Here is an 18,951-nt window from a genome sequence, read left to right as displayed (position 1 = left end):
GAAATTAACGAAAATGGGATCCTCCGAAGTTGGATTTGCGTAAAGTTAAAGTAGTAAAAACATGGGGGATCACTATGGGTACCCCCGTTTTAGCCTTTAAATGAAAGTCGGGGATTTAAATAGCCACAGCAGGTGTTTTTTTCCCGACATTGAAGAAGTGTTGCAGAAGAGCACTTAGGTTATTTTTTTCGTTTTTTTAAGTGGTTCCATCAATTTTGGGGTACATGAAAATGGGTACTAGCATATTTTTAAGTCCCTAAAGTAAGTTTTTAAAAATTCTGCAATTGTGCACCTGCCGCTATAAATCTATTCTAGAAAACATCTGCCGCATACTTGCAGAATAGCCCTGAACCTATTTCCCTATTGTTAATCAATTTTTTCCCTTTTTTTTTTTTTTCACCCCAATTTTTTATTTAATTTTTTGGGGTGTCCCTATTTTTTTTTTATTTTTTTTGACACAGTTCTTTTTTAAATGTCATTCCCAGGGGTGCAGGCTATTTTTTTTTAAGCCTGCACCCCTAAACCCCAATTCTGCACTTTTTTTCGACACCTCTTCAATGGTGAAAAGTTATCCCCGTTTTTTATCAAAGACTTTTCAAACTGCGATAAGTCTTTGAAATTGATTACGGTGTAAAAGTAAAACCTGCGATAATGACGTCATAGGTGCGATATTAACGCAAAAACGATGAATACCCCTCTATGTCTTTACTTTTTGAATGAATAAAACCTTTAAAAAGAAAAGCCTGTCAGTTGTTGGAGTAATTCACCTATAGTCCATGTCTTGTTCATTATATGATTGCACAGTGGCTGATACGTGGATATGAAAGTACAGATATGCCCAGCTAAATCGCAGCAAATCGCGAGATGCACGTCCGCAAACTGATACGTTCACTGCATACGCGACTGTGCCTCCATAGGAATACATGGTGCGATTGCAGTGCGTGCCATAGCGTATTGTATGCAGATGTGGGGAATCGTATGGTGTGATGCGTGCGCATGTTTGTGGCGCGATTAGCCACAATCTAACTGGGTGCATCTGTATGCAGTATACGATTTCCAATTCAGGTTTACATTGTCTGCTCACATCAGTTCTGCTGGATCGCACAGATTCCTGGCAGGCTTGGCTCACCTCTCCTCAGAACCCCAAATGTGGATTGCCAAGCCAGTTCGGGTGTTTCCCCATCTCAGTTCCTTGCAATACAGTTTTCAACCAAATTATTTATACTAAGCAAACTTTCATATTTATTATATTTAAATTAATAGTGAAGTAAATAAAATGAATGTGTATTACTAAACCATTGACGGCTTTTATTTTATATTGCTGTTTATCAACTGCAAGTTATATAACACATTCATATTACGCAGCGTTTTACAGAGACTATTTCAGTCCCTGCCCCAGTGTAGCTTACAGTCAATGGGGGAGATGTAAGCCTTGGAGAGTGATAAAATACCAACCAATGAGCGCCTAACTGCCATTTTTCAAACACAGGGGTCTATTTACTAAGTGACCAGAACTAAAGTACAAACCAACCAGCTCCTGTTATATTTCAAGAGCAGCCTGTGACATGGCAGTTAGGAGCTGATTGGCTGGTGCTTTTTCTGTGTTCACTCTATATCCATCCAAGGCTTAGTAAATAGACCCTACAGCCTGTAAAGTGGCAGGAACTGATTGGTTGGTACTTCATCACTCTCCAGTTTATCACTTTTTAAGGCTTAGTATATCTCCCTCTATATTCCTTATCATATGGACACACATATACACTAGGGTTCATATTCTTTGTGAGAAGCCATGTAACCAACTAGTATATATTTGGAGTGTGGGAGCAAACCCATGCAAACACAGGGAGAGCATACAAACACCACACAGTGTCATGGTCTGGAATTGAACGTGTGACCTCAGGGCATGCTAACCACTGTGCCACCTGTGCTGCGTAGTCAGTCATAATTCGAGAGCTGGCTGAAAAAGTTTTAAGATCTCCTCATGTACTGCCTAGAACTGAAAGCAGCTTCTTCATGACCTCATCAAGCTCACAATAAAGTGTTTGTAGCCTGGGTACACACTATACAGATATATCTGCAGATGATGGTTGTTCAGTGTGTACGAACAACCATCAACTGTGTATGCCCGCAGGTCCTGGTGACCAGGGGGTGTGTCCCGGCTTGCGGGGGGTGTGTCCTGCCCCCCTCGTCGCGGCTGCCGCTGTGTGTGTACGGGCGGTCTGCAGACTGCCCGTACACACCTGCCGATGGACAGATATGTCTGCAGACATATCTGTCCATTGGATGTGCAGCACAGCCAATGCGATATGTCGGTGAACGTCGGCGACATATTGCGAGTACACACTGCCCGACGTGCAGCAGATACATTGGCCGATCAATTGATCGCCCAATGCATATGTCAGTGTGTACCCAGCTAAGAAAAGGAGACCAAGTAAGCTACCCAGGGTCAAAGGTTGTTGACTGTGAGATTGATACTGGTATCTTCTACGTACCTTTGTGAATATGTCCCTTTAGAAAACTAAATAAATGAAAGTTGCCAAAAAAGTGTGTACTTAAACAAGTTGTGTTGGTAATATGAGGACAAAGAATGACAATTGCAGATTACATTGTGTTAAGTGTCAAATGGATCATCACATGAATACTGTATTGCTAATTATTTAAACTTGATCTTTTGCAGACGCATCCAACTCAGACTGCTTTCCTGTCCAGTGTAGATCTTCACACTCACTGCTCATACCAGCTCATGCTACCAGAAGCCATTGCTATTGTTTGTTCAGCAAAGCACAATGAGTACGTGTATTGGCTAATTTATAATGAGACAGCAGAAATGTACCAAGTTTCTGCAAACTAGTATAACAAGCAGCCAAGAAACAGGGTGACACATGCAGGCCATTCTGGCTACAGTGTGATGCACTGCTGTCTCTATAGGGGGGTGAGACCCCCAAAGAGTAACACACCTGTGCTGTAAAGTGCAGGAACTCTTCCCAACCTGCTAAGCTGTGAGGACCAGGGTCATTTTTCAGACTGGACCCCTTGATGGTCCCAGTAAACCCTCTTGGGCCCAGTACAATGGACAAGTGTTCCTAAGCTCTCTTCCCTTTATACCAGAGTAAAATAAAAATAGCGCACACAATTATTCAATAAAAAGTTTATGTAAAAACCATATAATATAATATAAATATATAATTTTTCCTAATTATTCTTAGTCCAAATGGGAAATAAATTATTTAATCCAATACAGATGGGGTAACTGTTGTGGAATGTAAATTACAGCTGTACATACATAGGCCCTCCAGTGGGCATGCTAACTATTGCCGCCTGATGAATATGCGACTGCATAGGGTGATAAAGAATCTATCTCCGTCCCATGCAACGAAGAGGCCTTGTCAGGATTTGGGGGGTTATTAAAGGAGGACACATCTGTATATAGGAATATGCAGAGGAAATAAAGAGTTTTGTTGTAACTTAAGCTGGGTACACACTAAACAACGTGTGTACCCAGCGATGCGACACACGACCCCCCTCCCACTAACAGGCTAACATATCGGTTGGGCCGTACACACTGGACGATCCGGTGCCTAATATGCCGGCCTCCGCCTCATAGCGCTCCATGGGGTCGCCAGCCGCATCACCTGATTGGACTGCATGTACAAAAGATCAGACGATACGACTGACAACCGCATGGGAACATGCACCGAACAATGTGGTGCATACACCCTGCACGAGTTCAACAATTTGTTGTTCCGATGCGTCGGTATTGGACACATCATTAACAATATTGTGTAGTGTGTAGGGGCCCTTACATTTCTGCCAGCAACAATGTGACATGTCAGTATGGCAGCCCCAGTGTGCACATTGTATATAGAATTTGACGGCAGATAAGAACCACTTGGCCCATCTAGTCTGCCCTTTTCAATTATCCTTGTGGCAACTTCAACTCTATTTGCTCCTTATGTCTCTCTTAAGGATATTCTTATGCCTATCCCAAGCATGTTTAAATTGTTCCACCATCTTAGCTTCAACCCCCTCTGATGGGAGGCTATTCCACTTATACACTACCCTTTCTGTGAAGTAATTTTTCCTCAAATGTCCTCTGAGCCTACCTCCCTCCAGGTTCAGTGCATGTCCTCATGTTCTTGTACAATCTTCCTTTGAAGAATTCTTCCCTCCTGCACCTTGTTAAAACCCTTCATGTAATTGAAAGTTTCTATCATGTCCCCCCTTTCCCTTCTCTGTTCCAAACTATACATATTAAGATCTTTTAGTCTTTCCGGGTAAGTTCTGTGCTGTAGGTCATGCACCATTTTAGTTGCCCTTCTTTGTACCGTCTCTAATGTGTTTATATCCTTCTGGAGATATGGCCTCCAGAACTGAACACAGTATTCTAGATGAGGCCGTACCAATGACCTATACAGTGGCATTATCACTTCTTTTTTACTGATTCCTCTCCCTATGCAACCAAGCATCTGACTTGCCTTCCTCAATGCTTTGGTACATTTTTTGCCTGCCTTCAAGTCATCTGAAATGGTGACTCCTAAATCCCTTTCCTCCTCTGTATTTTCCATTATAGTGTCCTTGGTACTATATTTAGACTTTAGGTTATTGCATGATTTTGCATTTTTTTTACATTAAACTGTAGTTGCCATGTTCTTGCACATTCCTCTAGTCTACCCAGATCCTCAGTCATTTGTGTTACCCCTCCTGGTGTGTCTACCCTCTTGCATACTTTTGTGTCATCTGCAAAAAGGCATACTTTCCCTTCAACACCATTTGCAATATAACCAACATAGATATTAAAAAGCACTGGCCCAAGTACAAATCCCTGGGCTACTCCACTGGTAACCTTCCCCTCCCGTGAATACACTCCATTTACTACAACTCTCCGTTTCCTATCCTGCAACCAAGATTTTATCCATTCAACAGTCATAGAATCCAATCCCAAGCTTTCCAGTTTGTTTATCATTCTGCGATGCGGGACCGTGTCAAAGCCTTACTAAAGTCTAGATAAGCTACATCTACGCCCCCCCCCCTTCCTTGATCTACTTATTTTGTCACCCAGTCAAAAAAGTCAATAAGATTTGTTTGGCATGATCTCCCCTGAGAAAATCCATGCTGTTTGGGATCCTGTAAATGTTGGATTTGAGATATTCCACCACTTTCTTTTAATAGTGTTTCCATTATTTTTCCCACTACTGATGTAAGGCTTACTGGTCTGTAATTACTTGGTTCTTCTTTGCTTCCACTTGTACGGTGGTATTACATTTGCCTTTTTCCAGTCCTCTGGAATCACTTAGCGACTGGTTGAATAATTCTGTTAATGGTGTTACCAGGACCCCTTTAAGCTCTTTTAGTATCATTGGATGTATCCCATTCGGTCCCATTGATTTATCCACTTTCAGTGTAGAGATTTCTGTTAGGACCCTCTCCTCTGTAAATTAAATTTCATGTACCTCATTTTTATGAATGCCTCTGCAACTTAACTGTGGTCCCTTCCCCTTTCCTTCTGTAGTGAATTCTGAACCAAAATAATTATTTAGATGATCTGCTGTTTCTTTGTCTCCCTTGATCATGTACTCACTCTCTGTCTTTAAAGGCACACATCCACTAGATGATTAAATTGAGCGATTGAACGATAATGTTGTTATCGTTCAATCGCTCATTAATAGTTAGCAAATAGTTTAGAAAAATGTCTAAAACAGCCAGCGATGTGCGCTCCTGCTGGTCGTTTAGACATCTATCATCGGGGCAAACATGCTGTACAACCTGACGATAACGTCAGGTTCAGCATGTGCGGAGATGATTGATGTGCCTACACTAAACGACTGTTCAGTGTAGGCACATCACAGACTAACGACTGCACGATTACAATGTCTTAATCGTGCAGTCGTTTTGATGTCTCTTAGTGGGTGTGTGCCTTTAGTCTTATTATTCCGCCATTTGACTTCCACCTTTCACTTCTATACTTAAAAGAAAGTTTTTTGCTCGTTTTATCTACTCACTCGGTAATTTTCGCCTCAGCTTCTGCCTTTGCACGCCTAATCATCTTCTTAGTCACTTTCCTTCTGGCAAGATACACCTCTTTTGCCCGTATTCAATTGCCAACGAAAGGTCAGAATCCGCGAAAAAGTATCTCGGATGACGTCATTTCGCCAGGTGGAAAAGTATCGCCGTATTCAATTGCGAACACTATTCGCGTACGCAGAAAGTCAATGCACTGTAATAGGTGAAAAAGATTCGCCTATGAATAGGCAGAAAAAACTGCAGAATTGCAGTTTTGAGATGTAAAGGTGCGGAAACCACTCTGCACCCTTGGGACAGCCCATCCCAAAGGATAACTGCGTCAAAAAAAAAAAAGAGGAACACCTCAAAAAATGACTTTGAAAATGGGGGTGAAAAAACACAAAGTGGGGGTACACACATAAAAAGTAACGACATACACTTTTGGGGGGTCTGCAAGTATGAGGGTAGGTGTTTTTTTGATTGCAGGTGCTTGCTGAAGGTGCATTTTTGAGGTCACTTAAAACTTCACTCTAGCGAATTCAAACCATGCTTGCACCCATTTTCAAGTACCCCAAATTTGACAGGACTGCTTTTTTTTTTTTTAAACTGCTTAATGCTATTCTTCACCACTTGTGCAAAGACGATATATAGAGGCAATTGAAAGCACTTAAGTACCCCAAATAGCTGCAGGGGGGCTAATCGATGACATCTGTACTGATCCCCAATGTTAGTGCATCTTTTGGGGGGTGTTAGGCCGATTTCCCCATCTCTGACAGCACTTTTAGTCTGTTTGAGTTTTGCCGGAACGCGTCTTTGCGTCCTTTTGGAATTGAATACCGCGAATAACGGGGGCACGCACGAAAACTTTTCACATCCAAAACACGCGATGTAGGCAAAAAGTCCGGCAGGCGGAAAAGTATCGCAGGTGCGAAACTAATTGAATACGGACCTTTGTCGTTATTATTTTGAGTCTGCTTATATTTCCAAAAAGCCATCTTTTTAATTTCACACTAGTTGATACCTCTTTTGTAAACCACACTGGCTTCCTTTTCCTGGTGCTTTTCCTAAACCTTTTAATACAAAGGTCTGTAGCCTTTAGTATTGCATTTTTTCTTTTTTTTCCCCCCCTTTCCTGCACCCCTTCCAAGTTCCTCCAATCTGCCACTGACTCAGTAACACATCTCCCCATCTCTGCAAAGTCAGCCTTCCTAAAAGGCTAACACTTTTGTTTTTCTATGGCATGAATTGGACCCGGTCTTTATACTAAACCATACTGCTTGGTGATCACTGGATCCTAGGTTCTCACCCACTCTCTCACATTTTCATCTGATATTCTGTCACAATTTGTATCAAGTCCAGAATAGCATTTTTGCGAGTGGCTCCCTCACCGGGAAAAGTTTTCTGTGGATCCATGAACGCAGAGTAGTTCAACTAACCCTGGCACCTTTTCCACTGCCCTGGGCAGGTCAGCCTCTGAGATCAGGGTTAGCTCACTCCCTGAGTCTATAATAGCTGGGAGTTCTCGGCCATTCTGCAACACAGTTTCACTCATTAATGGGGGTCTGAAATCCAGGGGTACCATCGTGCAAAAAGTGTAGTACATAGCGCCCATACTAGCAACCCCACACTCCATAGGCTCTGTTTTTCTGGGACAGTCCCGTCCTATATGACCTAGCTCTCTGCACTCATAGCAAATGACCCTGGCATCTCCAGCGGTGTATCCTTGAGGAGGGGTGACAGTCGGGGTCCCAGGCCAATGGGGTGCCATCTTAACAGGTCACCCTCTCCCTGGTGTCTTTTCTGGCTTTTGTCATATTTCCTGTGGTCTCATACCGCTCCAACACTTTCCACTACTTAAATCCTCTAAACTCTGAATGAGGATCAGCGTGTTTGACCCAGCGCTGCATATTCCGCCCTAGGGTTCTTATACACTGGTCAACAACCACCGTCTCTTCTGGGCAGCAGTGCGGTCTTCTGGCTGGAGCCAACTACGCCCCTGTCTGGCGAGTTCTGCAATCTGCTTCCGAATAGGAACCCCTGGTAATAGGGCCCATTCGTGGCAGAGCTGCGCTTTCCCAGAAGGAGTGTGACCTGGCCTAGCTAGAATGGCACTTTTGTCTAGGTCATATCATGCATCAGCAGTGGACAAATCAGCATAGGCTTTCTGAGCCTCACCAGTGAGATAGGGGGCAAGTCTATCAGCCCAAGTATCTGCTGGCCACTTTAAGCTCTGTGCGACCCTCTCAAATATTAACAAATACGCCTCTGGGTCATCTGAGGCAGACATTTTATTCAGATGCTCTGCAGCATTTGCTGTGCCCACTGTTTGGGTCTGTTTGCTCCTCTGTCTTTTGATGGGAGGCTAGCAAATTTTACTATAATACGAAAAACTGCCTCCATTTTTATAGTGGAAGGTGTATGTACAAGTGTCGGGGCTTTTGTATAAGAGCAAGGACAAGCCAGTATACACAAATATATATCTCTCTCCTTTAGTAAAGCAACTGTTATTCAAGCTTAATGCCGAAAAAGAAAACACTGCCCTTTTTTTTTTCAGGCAATCCCAACAGGTGGACTTAATTACACAACGTGCGCTAGTTTGTGAACATACTAATTAGCACCTCAGTAAAAAAAAAAAGGAAAGCATCTTTTTTTTATTTTTTTAGCCAGTATACACACAGAATAAACATTTTGCACAGCAAGTTACAGTGTACTTAATATAACTGCGTTTTTTCTGGTTCGCCAACCATACTCCCATATACCAAACATTTTGCCTGGTCAGATCCTTTCATACGCCATAGGCGTCTAGCGATTGGGTTATGACACAGCAGTGCAGGGTCCCCATACGGGACACCATATGTAACACAGGGTATACAAATTAGGACTCCAGACAGGCAGGTACTCTGTGAAGCAGTGTCTTTTTAATGGCAGCAAACACTGCACCTTAGTATACGTGAGAATAGGCCTGGACACGCACAGGCACATAACAGAAAATAAGCAAACAACATAAAAGTAAATGTCTCAGCACTCCTTGTGCTTCACAGTCAGCAGCTACAATCTCTGTGGACCCTCCAGGTCTTGGCACCCTAATGCTCACCACCATCCCCAGCCTATCGCTTGGCCAGTTTGTCCGGCATCAGGTGTGTGAGAGTTTTAAACCCTTTCTGTGCTCCAGTGATTATTCCAGCTGGGTCTGTGTAAATGTGAAAACATGGAATTCCACACCTCCACTGCTAATGCAGAACGCACAGGTTTCACTCCAGTCTCCCTTGGAGGGAGTGGTTCCACCAGAATGTGGGAAATTCAGATGAGAGACAATCCCTGTCACCACACAATGTAAACCAAAAATAATAATTATTGACCCTGATCATAGTATCAGACGTAATTGCAGGCTCTGTTTGAAGTGTATGCATCAGTACTTACATCTTTGTCTCCTCTCTTGTATGCAGCACTGGGATCTTTCGATTGACTAACGCTGGTATGCTGGAAGTGTCTGGGTGTAAAAAGAAAGGGTTTCATCCACATAGCAAAGAGCCAAGACAGTTCAGTGTAAGTGCTTGTTTCTAAATGACACAGCTGTAATATCCATACACACAGAAACGATGCTTGGACATTGCTGTATATACAGGTTAAGGCCCCCATACATCAGCAATTGATTGCAGCAATCGTGCAATTTGCAAACGATTGTGTATAAAAATCTTTCCCTTTTTCAATCGATTGTGGCAATTCTGCAATCAGTTGAAAAAGGGAAAGATTTCTATACACAATCGATTGCAAATTGCACGATTGCTGCAATCAATTGCTGATGTATGGGGGTCTTTAGTGAAGATACAAACAAAGGGGCTGACTCTGAATTGGGAGTAAAGCAGAAAAAGCCAGTAGCTGTGTAATTGGATAAACCATATTGCAATGGCACGCCACTTACAGCCAATACAGACATCAGTAGTTACCAAGCAGAAGCAGAAGCACTTCGTGGGTTTTGTAGTATTAACCAGTTATCAGACCAACACCAGGTTGTTATGCCAACGTTTCAAATGCTTTACTGCATTTTTCATGAGGGATTTACATATATAAAAATACTATTATATATGTATATCCCTGATGAAAAATGAATTAAAGTATTTGAAATGTTGGCATAACAACCTGGTGTTGGTCTGATAACTGGTTAATACTACAAAACCCACGAAGTGCCTCTGCTGCTGCTTGATGTGTGTATATTATAATAATAATATTAATCATAATATTATTATCATTTTATATGGCGCCACAAGTGTTCCGCAGCGCCTTACAAGGTATATAAACAAATAGGTTGGCCAGTGACTTAAGGCACACATCCACTAGACAATTAAATTGAGCGATTGAATGATAACGATATCGTTATTGTTCAATCGTTCATTAATCATTCATTAATCATTCGCAAATCGTTTGAAAATCCTTTAGAAAGATGTCTAAAACGACCAGCGATGCGCGCTCCTGCTGGTCGTTTAGACATCTATCATCGAGCAACCATGTTGTACAACCTGACGATAATGTCAGGTTCAGCGTGTTAGGAGATGATTGATATGCCTACACAGAACGACTGCTCGCTCAGTGTAGGCACATCACAGACTGACAAACTCCTGAACGATTACAATGTCATAATCGTGCAGTCATTTTGATGTCTTTTAGTGGATGTGTGCCTAACAGTACAGTACAATACAATACAATGCAGGACAAGGACATGGATAATATACATTGCTACATTAGCAACCATAACACCCACACAAGCAGCAGAGCATAAGCGACCAAGTGTTTAGGTGCCCTAGTGGGGAGTAAGTAGTAGAGGAAAGTAATGCAAGGAAAAGCACAAGAGGGTAGAGGGCCTTGCTCGTAAGAGCTTACATTCTAAAAGGTAGGGCAGACAAACAGGAGTGACACAGATGGGGTAGATGGGGAGGAAGGAACATGTAGCAGAGTGTGTGTGTGTGTATATATATATATATATATATATATATATATATTAGTGCAGTGCCTTGCAAAAGTAATCACCCCCTTGGCTTTTTACCTTTTTTTTGTTACATTACAACCAGTAAATTATTATTTTTTTAATCTGAATTTTATGGGATGGATCTGCACAAAATGGTCTAATTTGGTGAAGTGAAATGAGAAAAATATATATAAAAAAGAATCTCTATAAATAAAATTCTGAAAATTGGCATGTGCATATGTAATCACCCCTTTGCTATGAAGCCCCTCAATAGTTCTGGTGCAACCAATTACCTTCAGAAGTCACATAATTAGTGAAATGTATGCGTGAAATCTTAGTGTCACATGATCTGTCAGTATAAACACATCTTTTCTGGGTTGGGTTATAAAAAAATATCCAAATCTTTTATGATCCCCCGGAACACAATCAAATCCATCATCATCAAATGGAAAGAACATGGTACCACAACAAACCTGCCAAGAGAGGGCCGCCCACCAAAACTCACAGACAGGGCAAGGAGGGTATTATCAGAGAGGCAGCACAGAGACCAAAGGTAACCCTGAAGAAGCTCCAGAGGTCCACAGCAGAGTGTATCTGTGCATGTGACCACAATAAGCCGTACACTCCATAGAGCTGGGCTTTATGGAAGAGTGGCCAGAAAAAAAACATTACTAAAGGTGCATACACACGTAACGATTTTTTTAACGATTTAACTGTAACAACGTCGTTATCGTTCAATAGTTGAAAAAATCGTTCAGTTTCTGAGTTATAACGATGAACGATGATCATTCATGCGCATTCTCGTTTGTAGTTCATTCTTACTGACCAACTGAATGATTTTCATTAAGGGAAGTTACAAAAATCGTTTGTAGTTCAAAAAATTGTTTATTACACTTTAAAAAATCTGACAGAATATCGTTCAGAAAATCGTTGGTAACAAAATCAGTGTATGCAGCTTTAGTGACAAAAATTAGAAGACACGATTTGAGTTTGCCAAAAGGCATGTGGGCGACTCCCCAAATGTATGGAGGAAGGTGCTCTGGTCAGATGACCAGAGCACCTTTTCGGCCACCAAGGAAAACACTATGTCTAGCGCAAACCCATCACCCCAAGAACACCATCCCCACAGTGAAACATGGTGGTAGCAGCATCATGCTGTGGGGATGTTTTTCAGCAGCAGGGATAGGGAAACTGATTTGAGTCGAGGGAAAGATGGATGGTGCTAAATACAGGGATATTCTTGAGCAAAATCTGTTTCTGTCTACCTGTGATTTGAGACTTGGACGGAGTTCACCTTCCAGCAGGACAATGACCTGAAGCATACTGCTAAAGCAACACTCGAGTGGTTTAAGGGGAAACATTTAAATGTGTTGGAATGGCCTAGTCGAAGGCCAGATCTCACTCCAATTGAGAATCTGTGGTCAGACTTGAAGATTGCTGTTCACAAGTGGAAACCATCCAACATGAAGGAGCTGGAGCAGTTTTGCCTTGAGGAATGGGCAAAAATCCCAGGGGGCAAGATGTGGCAAGCTCATAGAGACTTATCCAAAGTGACTTGCAGCTGTAATTGCCGCAAAAGGTGGCTCAACATAGTACTGACTCTAGGGGGGTGAATAGTTATGCACGCTGAAGTTTTCTGATATATTTTGTCCTAAATGTTGTTATATTCATAATATAAAAAAACACAACTTCACAGTTGTAGGCATGGTCTGTGAATGAAATGATGCACACCTTCAAACAATCCATTTTAATTCCAGGTTGTGAGGCAACAAAACATGAAAAATGCAAAGGGGGGTGATTACGTTTGCAAGGCACTGTGTATATATGTGTGTGTGTATGTGTATATATATATATATATATATATTTTCTACAGTCTAGAGAGGCGGCACTCGGAGACTTTGGAATAAAGTGAAAAAAGGGGTAATTTTAATGTGACATACAGGTGAACGTGTCGGGGACCGTATCCCCGAAACGTTGACCTGTATGTCACATTAAAGTTACCCCGGAGGGGGTCTTTTTTCACTTTATTCTGAAGTCTCCGAGTGCCGCCTCTCTAGACTGTGTATTAACTGTGGGGGAGCAATACCCCTTAGGAGGGCATCGGAGCCTGTTTAACTTGATGGACTGGTGAGTGCTGGGTTTTTGGGTTTTTCTGGAGATATATACAGTATATATGTATATGTATTATACACAAGCCCTCTCCCATTTACGTCTCTGATCTCATCTCCCTTCAATCTTCTGTCAGCCCACTTCATTCACTTAATAAACGCCTCCTTTCATGCCAATTGATTACTTCCTCCTACTCCCGCCTCCAAGATTTGCCCGTGCTGCTCCCCCTGATCGCAAAACCAGTACCACTGGATGATATCTCAGTTGCAGGTTTTTCCAACCCAGTAGTATGTATATCCATCCAAAGCCTCACTATCTGCCAGGTGTGTTTCGCTAATTGCGGCAATGCCAATGTTATAGCGGGACAGTCCTTTCAGGACACAAGTACAAGCACATTACAAGTACAAGGTTTATAAACATTGTAAAAATGCATTCTATAAAATGACAGGTAGAAGAAGATGGTTGGTTGCTATGGGAAACTTCTCCACTTCTCCACTCTTTAGAAGGCTTGATATGATACATCTCTCCCATAGTCTGCTTTTTTGGAAATTACCAAATGGAAATCAGTACAGGTTAGACCACATCCCTAACACAAGAAATACATTTTGGGTGCACAACTTTTTGGGGCTGTTGACAGATGTGCTAGAAATAATTGTATTTGATTTTCATACATGATCCTAAATATTTAATCCACCATTTTCCTGCCCCCTCTCCAGACTTGCAGACACGTGATTGTAAAAGATGCAAAAATTACCGTCCTGGATCTAAGGTGACCAAGGACATCTGTTACCTGCCGCAGATCTATCACTGAACGGCTGCCAGTTTTCTTAGCCCATTTCCAGGAATAAGTAGTGGACTTTTTCTAATTTATACATTTTAAATGTGATGGCTTGTTATTTATTGCTCCTGCGCATTTTGGCAATTTGTTTACTTTGAATTCTGTGACTACACAGGCCATACTAACTCCGATATGTACCATCTCGTGTATGTATAAACTTAGATCAGAAGAGGCCTGAAATTAAAGGTACGCTGAAGTTAATAAGTGTCCTAAGTTTTCTTATGTTATCTTAAGGATATCGCAAACCGGGTTGATTATCAGGGTTTATTATGTAAAACACAGAGTCTTAGGCTGGGTACACACGACATGATAAATTGGACAATTTGACGTTTTGAAGCAAATCTGAACGATATATCGTGCGGTGTGTATGCCTGATTGTGTGCTCCTGCAGGTCACGTGATATCATGTGATTGGCCATGCTGCACGGTCAATCACACAATATCGCATGCGGGGCTGTGGAGTTTAATGAAGGACAGAACGAGTAATTGTTTTGTCATTCATTAAATGTTCTAGTGTGTGCAGTCAGTCTTGCATGGTCCGGGTGAAGGTAAAGCCCAGACCATCAGCAAGATAGACGGTCATCTAGTGTGTACCCAGCCTAGGGAATCAATAGGCAGCTTTCGCATGAATATTGATTCAGGGGACAAAATGGTTTTCATATGTGTGCGTGTATCACAAGTGCACTTCAAACAATGAATGGTTTAAAATGTAGCAATGTCAAAAAAAGTAAGTTCCATGAGGACTAAAGAGTACATTACAGTATTAGCTTGCCTCAAAAAATATTTGTTGATGGTTGGGATAATATTTGTAAACCTCATATCAAAGCCGCACATCACACAGTTCTTGGCAGAGGTTTGGTATTTTCCTTTGCAAACACATTTTGGGATGTAGTCAAAACTTAGACAATCAAATGGTCGACAATGAAAAAAATAAATGTCTACAGTCAAGAGGTTGACATGGTCAAAATGCCGACAATTGAAATTCGGACATAGGGCCTGTTCCGGGGCCGATCGCTAAGCTGCGCTCGGTCGCTGCCAAAAGGGTCCGGGTATGCAAATCCCGCGTCCGCATTGTCTGGTTTAAGGACGCCCTCTATGTCTTAGAGGGCAATGGCAGTAAGTGTACGCAGAAGTATAAAGCCGCCCACCTCTCTCTCTTAGCACACGTCATCTCCAGGAAGTGTGTAATTAATCGGCAACATCAAGTCCCATCGGAGATGCCCGCAGCACTTGAGGTAGCCCCTACCCCACCGCAAGCACTGCGATCAGTTCAGGCAAAAAAAACAACCCAAGTGACGTGTTCAATGACGCTACTTTGCTAATTATACACACCCATTAAACTCCATTTTGACGCTCAGACATGCCTGCGTTCGCACATCCACTCCCCCGTTCACAAGCACCTTCCCCTGTCACCACCCACAAACGGTGCTGTCACTCAAAGTAGCGTCCAGTCTGTGTACTACGGGCGCACGATTCCCGGCCGCAGTGACTGGTTCGCGCATGCGTACTTTGACGCATGCGCAGATGTGCGATTATCACCCCTAGCGAGCGTTCGCAGCTTAGCGACCGGGCCTGAATGTCAACAATTGACACACAGGCAAACCAAAAAGGTCTACAGTCCGTAGACCGATCAGCCATCCGAGTGGCCGATTGTTAAGAGTGTATAGCTTACCAATCAGCCGCTCGGAATGTCTGGGCTGACATCACAACTGAACAGGCATTTAAATTTGCCTGCCTAGTTGAGATGTCTGTCAGCGGTCCCTACAGTGTATGGGCGGTCAGCGGGTCGCCTGTACACACCTGCAGATGCACTCGGCAACTGTGTACCCAGCTTTAGACAGGCTAAAATATCGACAGTCGAAATATATAAAAGGTCATAATGTCAACAGCTATATAATTATGTTGGCAGATATAAACAACAAATAGTGGAACTTGTACACCGTTCATCGTCAAAACATCGATGGATTAAATCAATAAAATTTTAAATCGATGAAAACGCTCATTTTGGACATCTGTGGTCTATAAACATCAATTATTGAAAACAACATTTGAAAAACCATCACTGAACACAAATATTAACACATTTAAAACATAAATGATTGATAGCAATGATTATCGGTAAAAAAAAAATATATAATTTTTTTTGATTACTTTTATTATTATTTTATTTTTCTTTGGTTGCAAACGTTTTTTTCCCCAACACCTAACTTTTATAGGACATAAATAGGATTCGCTTTTTCCTAAATGTGGTCGGTTTGTTATTTTAACTTAATAAAATAAATTAAACATCCCTGTCTACTTTCATTATTATCGGACATACAGTATGTAAGATAACCTTATACACCAGTAACAAACTTATATCAAAGTGGCAATGCACTTGATCGATTTACATGGAATCGGTATGGAATCCCGGTTGCCGCATGGCCGGCAGTTCAATTCCCGGCAGCGGCAGCCTGACAGATCAGCAGAGGCCGGCAGCGGAAGCCCGACAGCGTTGGAAATCCCGATCGTCTCTAAGATAAGTATAAACTAACCTAACCTAACCCTCCTTAGGGGTGCCTAACCCTAACCTCCCCCCCAAGTGCCTAACCCTAATCCTCCCTCTAAGAGCCTAACAATAACCCCCCCTTACCCGCTGCCTAAACCTAAATCCCCCGGGGGGGTGCCTAACCCTAACCTCCCCCAGGGGGTGCCTAACCCTAACTTCCCCTAACCTAACCCTCCCAGGGGGCTGCCTAACCCTAAGTCCCCCCCGGGTGCCCTAAACCTAACCCTCCCCCCCGCGGCTGTCCGCTTGAGGCGCCCGGCGTCTGGTAAATGACAGGCGTCTAGATCTAGTATGTCGGTATTAAGGCAGCCGGTTTCCCGACTGCATACCATTTACATAGATCATCATGGTAATCATGGCTTGATGCTTCACCGATGATCTTTGCTGTCAATCATTTATTTTTAAAATACGTAAAGATTTTTTCTCAATGATCGATGTTCAGTGATTCTTGATTTTCCAAGTGTTTTTGATAATCAATGTAAACCACAGACGGCAAAAATCATTGGTATAAATTGATCACCAATTTACAATTGAATCGATTTTGTTCAAACGATGGGTTTCCGATGATCAATATATGAGTGCCAATGTTTAGTGATTATATCTGTCGACATAATGATATAGCTGTTGACATTATGACCTGTCTGTATTTCAACTGTCCACATTTTAACCTGTTAAAAGTTTTGTATTGTCTGGGGGTTTCCTTCAGGTGGAGTAAAGTAGGGCCAGTCAGGCACAAGTAAACAATACCCCTTTGAGATGCATCCTATTTTGTGTTATTCGTATCTGGGCGTAAATTCTGCATCTAGAACAAAGCTGTTTTTACGTTAATGATGTTGATTACAGGAGACTTGCTTCATATGCAACAATGATTGGATGAAACTGAAGACTTGTAAAGCTCAAAATACTGGAGGAATATAGGACCTCATTCAGAGTCGGTCATTGCTGCCGCACGGCCGTACGCCACCGACGTTCGCTAAACTGCGCATTCATAGATTTCGCAATGCGCGTGCGCAAACTAGCTCTTACGATCAGAAATTTCTCTCTCCTTGAACACAGCCAGGTCGTTAGTTTGAGTGACAGAATTAACAGTTTGTGGGTGGTAACAGGGGAAGGTGCTTGAAAACGGGGGAGTGGAGATCCGAACGCAGACGTGCCTAATTATGCGTACGGCGTTTAATGGGAGTGCATAATTAACAAAGTAGCGTCCTGGCACATGTGACATGGGAGGTTTTTACACTGACTTGATCGTAGTGCTTAAGAGAGGGTATGGTCAACCTTAAGCCTTATATCCCAGGAGATGACGTGTGTTGTGATCGAGTAGGGGGCGTTATTTAGTGTTACGGCTGCTTCTTACCCTCGGTCGTTCAGCTAACGATCTCATCTTAGGACCGCAACTTGTAATCGCTTAATTTGCATATCCGACCCCTTTCCCCTACGACCGTGCGGCCGCAATGACAGACTCTGAATGAGGTCCATAATGCGTGTGTAGTATATATATACACATGTAACCAGGCATCATTTATGTTCCTCTGAATCACTCGGTTTATTGGCAGTATAGAGCAATTGAGTTTACAAAACTGTCACTCTGGTTGTATATTAACATGAGAGTGCTTACTAGTAAAGATTAGATTGTTTCCTGCAGTGTGCTCCCTGTACAATCCCTTTCCTTCCTGTGTTGTCCAAAATACAGTTACCAAGCACTAGATTAACCAGGGTCAGTGTGTGGGTTCTATTACCCCATACATAAGTTCAAGATAAGGACATGAGCACGAACTGCTGTCACGAATATTTTAAAAAGTAACTGAAATAAATATACTGTTTAAATAAGAGCTTCCTGGAGTAATAGCTTTAGGGTTATTTTAAAATTAGAAATATATGATACTTACAGTACTAAAACAGGGCAGGAGCTTTATTGTGTTACAGTTTACTACAATTAAAAACTATTGACACAATAGTGTATAATGGTGCCCTTTTATTTTTATTGCTTGTAAATATTCGATTGCAAAATAGTTGTCTGGTGGAATTCTTTGTACACTACTGAGCCATAAACACAGAGCTTTCTAAAATTTACAGTAGCTGGAAGGCCGCTGGTCAGTCAAGTACATGAGCGTTAAAATAATCATTCATCTAAAAGAATTTGTGGTTCCCCCGCCCTCCCCACCCCCCCTTAGTTTGCTGAATCCCACAGTGTCTTGTTAATTATCCTTACTTGGGCATACAGGTCTAGAAAGGACGGCCACCTTCTCATTGCTGGAGTGCCAAAGCCACCTAATTGGGACCCGACCTGGGCTACAAACTACAGCATTTAGTAATGGTGTGGAGGCTGGTCAACAGAGGTCCTTGGTAGTTGTAGCCCAGCTTAATTCAGAAATCTGAGGGAGTAAGTACAACTTAATATAAGGATTAGTAGAAATTAAGGTGTAAGGGTCACTTACAGGCTCTCAGAGAGGACTATTATATTGTTCAACTGGAAGCCTAGGGCCTGTAAATTGCT

At 42.3% G+C, this 18,951-nt stretch overlaps 1 protein-coding gene across 4 annotated transcripts in view; it reads left to right on the top strand.

Moving 5' to 3' along the window:
- STAMBPL1 (STAM binding protein like 1) overlaps window positions 1-14,097 on the top strand; it is a 77,242-nt gene extending 63,145 nt beyond the window's left edge. For all 4 annotated transcript variants that reach the window (XM_088444337.1, XM_088444338.1, XM_088444340.1 and 1 more), the window contains exons 9-11: window positions 2,678-2,790; window positions 9,447-9,546; window positions 13,789-14,097. In XM_088444337.1, the coding sequence (XP_088300463.1) occupies window positions 2,678-2,790; window positions 9,447-9,546; window positions 13,789-13,845 (270 nt within the window). In that variant the 3' untranslated portion in view covers window positions 13,846-14,097. The remainder of the gene's footprint in view (window positions 1-2,677; window positions 2,791-9,446; window positions 9,547-13,788) is intronic.
- Window positions 14,098-18,951: the final 4,854 nt, after the last annotated feature.

Source organism: Taudactylus pleione, unplaced genomic scaffold, assembly GCF_031769625.1.
Source record: "Taudactylus pleione unplaced genomic scaffold, aTauple2 ptg000354l, whole genome shotgun sequence".
Classification (NCBI taxonomy): domain Eukaryota; kingdom Metazoa; phylum Chordata; class Amphibia; order Anura; family Myobatrachidae; genus Taudactylus; species Taudactylus pleione.
The sequence above is the reverse complement of the archived record's forward strand: the minus strand, read 5'-3'. Positions and strand labels throughout refer to the sequence as shown.